The 7,500-nt window shown below is 42.8% G+C and overlaps 1 protein-coding gene across 1 annotated transcript in view; it reads right to left on the reverse strand.

The window, feature by feature from the left end:
- Positions 1 to 4,123, reverse strand: part of LOC129409416 (pleckstrin homology-like domain family B member 1) — a 58,991-nt gene extending 54,868 nt beyond the window's left edge. The window contains exon 1 of the mRNA XM_055155386.1: positions 4,039 to 4,123. Within this exon, the coding sequence (XP_055011361.1) occupies positions 4,039 to 4,123 (85 nt within the window). The remainder of the gene's footprint in view (positions 1 to 4,038) is intronic.
- Between the last annotated feature and the right edge of the window lie 3,377 nt (positions 4,124 to 7,500).

Consider the following 7,500-nt stretch of genomic DNA (forward strand, 5'->3'; position numbering starts at 1 on the left):
TGGAGACAAGCAGGTGGCGGACCCTCCACTTAAAGTAAAAGTGCAGATACTGGAGAAAAAAAAAAAAAAAAAAAACTCAACTAAAAGTAAAAGTATCACATTAAAAAAGATCTACTTAAGTAAAAGCGTTAAAGTACCTGTTTAAAAATGTTCTTTAAGAGTAAAAAGTGAAAATATTTTGTGCAGATTTTGAGATCTAATAAAACTTTAAATTCAGTGATTTTAATGAAGATTTGGGCAGAATTTTGTCAGCAGAAACAATTTAATCAATAGTTTTGTTCTAACTGTTTTTATTTTGTATGTTTTGTGTTTGCTCAAACTATAATAAAATATCCTTTTAATTTTCAGTCCTGTTCAAAAATGTAGTGGAGTAGAAAGTTGTGAAGTAAAAGGAAAAAAGTATCCACTTAAATATGTACTTAAGTAAAGTACAGATATTGTACCTAATTATACTTGATGACTACACTTCATACTTTGTTATGTTCCACCACTGCAAGTATTACTGTCAACAATAAAACTATTAAACAGTCATTACTGACACAATTTACTGCTTTTTATTTTGTATATATTGAATACATAACAAGTATATTTGATGTTAGAATACAACATCTACATTCACTTCATGCATCTGTTCATTTAAAGAGAAATTATTATTTTACAACATAACTATAGATAGTAATAATAGATAGATGATAGATAGATTAGATAAACTGAAAAAAAAAACAAAAAAAAAAACAAAAAACAATATCTAGGTAAGTTAAAATCACTTAAGTTAAGAACATTTTACTTTATTTGATAGATGATCAATAGATCAATAGACCTGGATCAGACCAGGACCCAAGAGCGGGATTCGAACTGGCAACCTTAGATCAGTGGATGAACACTCCAAAATGTGCTACTGTTACATCCTGTAGATCAACGGTTTTCAAAAGGTGTGGTCCTCCTCCCCTGGGAGGCACCAAAGAGCCACTGGGAAGGAACGATACACACGGACTAAACCAGGACTAAACCAGGACTGAACCAGGACTAAACCAGGACTAACCAGGACTAAACCAGGACTGAACCAGGACTGAACCAGGACTAAAACCAGGACTGAACCAGGACTGAACCAGGACTGAACCAGGACTAAACCAGGACTGAACCAGGACTGAACCAGGACTAAACCAGGACTAAACCAGGACTGAACCAGGACTGAACCAGGACTGAACCAGGACTAAACCAGGACTGAACCAGGACTGAACCAGGACTGAACCAGGACTAACCAGGACACCGGACTGAACCAGGACTGAACCAGGACTGAACCAGGACTGAACCAGGACTAAACCAGCTAAGCTGATCTTAGCACAGCCGTCACCTGATTGAGCTTTGCAGGCACCCTGCTCCACAGACTCTCTCTCTCTCTGTGTAAGATCTCCAAGAGTCCAAGGTTAGACCTGGTTTAGTCCTGGTTTAGTCCTGGTTTCCTGTTTTAGTCCTGGTCCTGGTTTAGTCCTGGTGTCCTACTGATGTTCAGTAATGTTAAAAGTTACCTCAATTAGGTCTGCATGAAGTTGGAAATTATTTGCTGTTGCAAAAATTGTTTTTGCATGTACTGAATGCATGAATGCAAAAAAAAGAGAAAAGAAAATACAATATTTAAATGATCAGTTACTGAAACTCATCATTGCCAGGAACACTATAGATGCATTTACTTCAAAGGCCTGAGTGTGTGTGTGTGTGTGTGTGTGAAAACTCCTGCTGTAGATGGATGGATAGAGAGAGAGAGAGAGAGAGAGAGAGATTGATAGATTGATCTGAGATAGATAGATAGTAGTGATCACAATAGATACTTCTAGTGTAAGTGTAGCCCAGAGAGTATCTTTTCTTTTCCAGCGTGCCTCGTTGTGTGACTGCTGCTGTGTGTGGTCAGCTCCACTCCTCTGCTCCTGGAATGTTCCTCCCTCACATCCACTCTTCTCAAATGGACACACCTTTTTATCTCTCTTTTTATCTCTCCCTCTGTCTCTACCTCCCCCCTTCTCTTTCTGATACACATGGTCTTCAGCTGGACACACCTTTTTATTTTTATCTCTCTTGCTCCCTTCTTTCTCTGATACACATGTTCTTTGGATGGACACACAGTTCTCCTGCATTTCTGCTCTCTCTCTCTCTCTCTCTCTCTCTCTCTCTTCTCCTACCTCCCTTTTCTCTCTTCCTTTACTTCCATCAGATCACAATGTTCATAATGGATACTTAACATTCTTTCTTTTCTCTCTCTCACTCTTTTCTCCCCTCTCCCTCACCTCTCTCTCCACTGCTTTTGGTCTTTTTCTAGCTCCTCACTTGCTTTCTCCCAATCCCTCTCTTTCTCCTTCTTCCTCTCTCTCTCTCATCCACTTCTTCCCTCAGATCCACTGCTCATAATACGGACACACCTTTTTCTCCATTTCTCTCTCTCTTTACTTTACCCCTTTCTATCTTCTCTTTCTCAGCTCTCTTTCATCAATCCTCCCGTCTTCCTCCCTCTCTCTTACTCTCTCTCTCACCCCATCTCTTTTCTCCCTTACTTCTATCTCATCTGCTTTTGATCTCTCTATCTCCTCTCTCTCCTTTATCCCCTTTTTCTGTCACCCCATCTCTCTCTCCTTCTCTCTCCCTCACGTTCGTTCTCTCTCTCTCAGTCCCTCTCTCTCCCAACCATTTCCTTCTTTCTCTCTGTCCTTCTCTCGCTCCCTCTCACTTCTAACCCTCTCCCTCTTTCTCTTGGTCCCTCTCTCTCCTCCCAACCCTCTCCCTCTTTCTTTCTCTCTCTCTCTCTCTCTCTCTCTCTCAACTCTCTCCTTCTTTCATTCTCTCTCTCCCTCTCTCACACCCATCTCCCTCTTTCTCTCTCTCCCTTTCTCTCCAAACTCTCTCCCCTCTCTTCTCCCTCCCTCTCTCACATCCATCTCCCCCTTTCTCTTTCTCCCTCTCTCTCACAACCCTCTCCCTCTTTTTCCTCTCTCCTCCTCTTGCTCCCTCTCCCTCCCAGAGCCTCCCTCTTTCTCTCTCTCCCCCCTCTCTCAGCCCTTTCCCTCTTTCTCTGTCTCCTCTTCTCTCCCAACTCTCTCCCTCTTTCTCTCTTGCCTCCTTCTCCCAACTGTCTCTCTTTTTATCTCTCCCCCATCTCGCTCCCACTCTCCAAACCCTCTACCCCTTCTCTCTCGTCTCCTCTTGCTCCCTCTCTCTCCCAACCCTCTCCCTCTTTCTCTCTCTCACTCCCTCTCCCTCAACATTCTCCCTCTTATAAAAATGGTTCTCATCATATCTGTCAGGAAGATCCTTTGCAGTCAAAGTTGGTGAGAGATTGTCTACCCCTGCTTCTGTCACGTGCGGCCTGCCCCAAGGGTGCATCTTAGCGCCTCTTTTATTTTCTCTATACATGCTCCCCCTGGGTTCAATCCTAGAGAAAAACATCAGATTAAGTACCACCTTTATGCTGACGACACCCAGCTCTATCTTCCTGTTTCCCCAAAAAATGTCTCATCCTGTGCTACCCTCCATACCTGCCTTGCGGAAATAAAAAACTGGATGTCCTTTAACTTTCTCCAGCTAAATGAAAATAAGACTGAAGTTATTCTATTTGGACCAAACACTGACACCCTCACATCTGACCTTGGACCTCTTGCCACAAATTTGCACAGTTCAGCAAAGAACCTTGGTGTTTTTATGGACTCACTTTTAAACTTTGACAAACAGATCTCATATGTCGTTAAAACTAGCTTTTTTCAACTCAGACAAATTGCCAAATTAAAACCAATCCTATCATGCAATAACTTTGAAACAATCATTCACGCCTTTGTAACAAATAGACTGGACTACTGTAATGCACTGTATTCAGGCCTCCCACAATCCTCCCTCAACAGGTTACAGTTAATCCAAAATGCTGCTGCCAGACGCTCACCGGTTCCAAAAAGAGAGACCATATTACACCCATCCTAGCCCAACTCCACTGGTTACCTGTTAAATACAGAATTGATTTTAAAATGTTATTATTTGTTTTTAAATCACTTAACTCACTTGCGCCACAGTACATCACTGATCTTTTAACTCCACACACAGCCTCTCGGTCTCTCAGGTCAAACTCGCTCAACCTTCTGTCCATCCCACCATCCCGCCTCAAAACCAGGGGAGGTCGAGCTTTCTCTGTTGTTGCCCCCAAGCTTTGGAATTCCCTCCCTCTTCCCCTGAGATCTTGCTCCTCCCTATCTCACTTTAAAACCCTCCTAAAAACACATTTTTTCAAGATGGCATTTAACAGCCCATGAGCTTTTAAACTATTATTTTTATGCATTAAGTAACTTGTTTATGTAATATTTTATATATTTTATATTTGTGTTAGTGTTTTCACTATGTTGTGTTTCATGCTGTAAAGCACTTTGGTGCAACTTGTTATGGTTGTTTTAAATGTGCTATATAAATAAAATGACTTGACTTGACTCTTTCTCTCTCTCCAAATCCTCTCCCTCTTTCGCTCTCTCGCTCCCTCTCTCTCAACATTCTCCCTCTTTCTCTCTCTCCCTCTCTCTCTAAACCCTCTCCCTCTTTCGCTCTCTCGCTCCCTCTCTCTCAACATTCTCCCTCTTTCTCTCTCTCCCTCTCTCTCTAAACCCTCTCCCTCTTTCTCGGTCTCACTCCCTCTCCCTCAACATTCTCCCTCTTTCTCTCTCTCCAAATCCTCTCTCTCTTTCGCTCTCTAGCTCCCTCTCTGTCAACATTCTCCCTCTTTCTCTCTCTCACTCCCTCTCTCTCAACATTCTCCCTCTTTCTCTCTCCCTCTCTCTCAAGATTCTCCCTCTCTCTCTCTCTTCCAACCCTTTCCTTCTTACGCTCTCTCTTTCCCTCTCTCTTAACATTCTCCCTCTTTCTCTCTTTCCCTCTCTCTCTAAATCCTCTCCCTCTTTCTCTCTAACCTGTTTCGCTCCCTCTCTCTCCCAACCCTCTACCTCTTTCTCTCTCTCTTCCTCTCACTCCCTGTCTTTTAAAACCCCCTCCCTTTTTTTCTCTCTCTCCCCCTCTTGCTCCCTCTCTCTCAACCCTCTCCGTCTCTATCTCTCTACCTTTCTCTAAACCCTCTACCACTTTCTCTCTCTTCCTTTCCCAACCCTTTTCGTCTTTCTGTCTCTAACCTGTCTCGCTCCCTCTGTCCCAACTCTCTCCCACTTTCTCTCTCTCCCAACCTTCTTTCTTTCGCTCCCCCTCTCTCTCAACCCCACCCCCCTTCTCTCTCTCACTCTCTCCCCCTCCTCTGTCTCTCTCACCCCCTTATCTCTCTCCTCTCCTCTTCACCCTCTTTCTCTTCATCACCTCTCCTCCTCCTCTCTCGTATCCACCCCTCCACTCGTCTCTTCCCTCTCTCCGTCTCTTTGTGTGGACTTTGAACTGGGTCAGTCATATTTCACGGGCCGAGTTTCTGAAAGTGCACTGAAGAGAGCGAGGAGCCAGGAGCCAGGAGCTCCACAGCTGTTTCAATGATCCTCGGATTTACTCGTGTTACTTTATCGCCGCTCACAACACACACGCGAGAATAAAATGAATATGTGTGGGTTTTTTTAAAAATCATAAACTAAATATTTTAAACAGTTTCTACTCTTTTCCTAAAGGAGCTTAAAGGGCCCATATGACTCTATTTTCTGATGTTCTAATGTTGTTTCTTGATCCGTCACCTATTTCTACTGAACAAAACGTAGAAAGGAGCTGTTCACTTGAAAACTACCACTTCATGACATCACAAGGTGGAACAGAGCATTTTGAGCTGTGGAGTTGTAGACAGACTAATGACAAAGAATTACTTAAACATGTGTGAATTAAACAAATCACAACTCAGGGTTGTTGTTACGACCCGGGTGGATCAAACATATTAATGAGGACACAGGAGGCAAAAAGGTTACAAATTAAAAGATGTTTTTATTTTTAAGTTAATTTTAATTTACTTTAAAAACGCTAAAACCCCTCCCTCGCCCAAAACCAAAGTATCAACTGAAAGGTGGACCTGGTGAGCCGACCAAACAGAACAAAATGATGACGGCACCGGGCCAATCCCGTACAGGGCCGTAGAAGCTGGTAAAAAAAAGGAAAAAAAGGAACTAAAGGAAAAAAAGACGTCCCCAAACTAACCTTACCAAACAAAAGGCGAAAACAGGACAGCTGGGCCCACCAGGTCAAACACAAAAGGCTAACAGCTAACAGGCATGGTGCAGCCTGTGCCGAGCAGCCAGGATAAAGAAGCGCGCATAGCTTCGAGCGTGCGCTCAGGTGTGCGGAGGGCGAGGCGGTGCGTAGTGAGCGCAGGAGCAAGAGCAAAAAAACACGCCACTGATAGGCGGCCTATTTATACACGAACCAACCACGGCCTAAAACAGACACAATTAATGCACGCAATGTATACACGCAAACGGACGCCAGTCTGTAACAGTTGTTTTTAAGGGGGTAACAACATTCTAATATGACTTAAAGAGTCAGTTTTGTGTGATATAAGACTTTTAACAGTCCAGCCCACATTACAGTAGCCTCATTCATCAGCCAATTTCTCTTCAGGAAACAGTCTGACAGCATTAGGATTCGTTCGCTCGATGGTAGGCGAGTACTTTTTTTGTATTTAATCAATCGTTGGTGTTTGGTCGTGACGTAGGTAATGCACCAAATCCCGTAGGAAGAAGGGCAATAACGTTTTTCCCCTTGATAAAATTCACCAAACATTCTCTTTGTTCTGGCTTTAAATTCTGGATCCTGGGGAATCGTTCCGAACACAGAATGTCTGGCTTCATCTACATCCATCTCGACGCTTTGTTTACTGTTGTGCTGTACCACAAAAGGGACCCAGACAGGTGTTGAGTTTGACATCCTGGCTTCACAGTTCTTCGCTGATTGGCCTGTGCACCATCTACAACTTCTGGGGTTCTTGCAAACCATCTAGTGTATTCTGATTCCTGACCTAGTCGCTGGAGAGAAATGAAATTGAGCTGAGGCACTAGGTGATGCCAGCCTGACTAATATTAAAGGCCCTCTATCCATTTTTTGTCCATGTATTTGAGCAAGTACAGTACAGATATATTGTATAAGCAGCTCTTGAGGTCGAAATAAGTCTTATTATAAAGTGTTTTATTGTCTGGGAATCAGGAAGTGTACTGTTAGCATAGTTGGTCTCTGAGTTATGTGAATAACTCATTATTAAGATGCATTGAATCAGTGGTGGAAGAGGCACTCAGTTTTGTCTCTTAAGTAAAAGTACAGATGCTGGAGCAAAATAAATCCTCAAGTACTGTAAAATTTTAGAACACCACACTTCCAGTTTTTTTACTGTTTACTGTTGACCAAAACATGTTCTAAACTTTTGATTCATCAAAGTGTCCACCTTTGGCAGATATAACAGCTGAACACACTCGTGGCTCGTTCTTTTTACAATAGAAATCAAATATTCTTCAGAAAGTTCTTCCTGAGTCTGTTGCAGAAGTTCTCATAAATGTGTGGCACTTGTAGGTT

Source organism: Boleophthalmus pectinirostris, unplaced genomic scaffold (genome assembly GCF_026225935.1).
Source record: "Boleophthalmus pectinirostris isolate CB_2022bp ecotype Guang Dong unplaced genomic scaffold, ASM2622593v1 HiC_scaffold_2, whole genome shotgun sequence".
Lineage (NCBI taxonomy): Eukaryota > Metazoa > Chordata > Actinopteri > Gobiiformes > Gobiidae > Boleophthalmus > Boleophthalmus pectinirostris.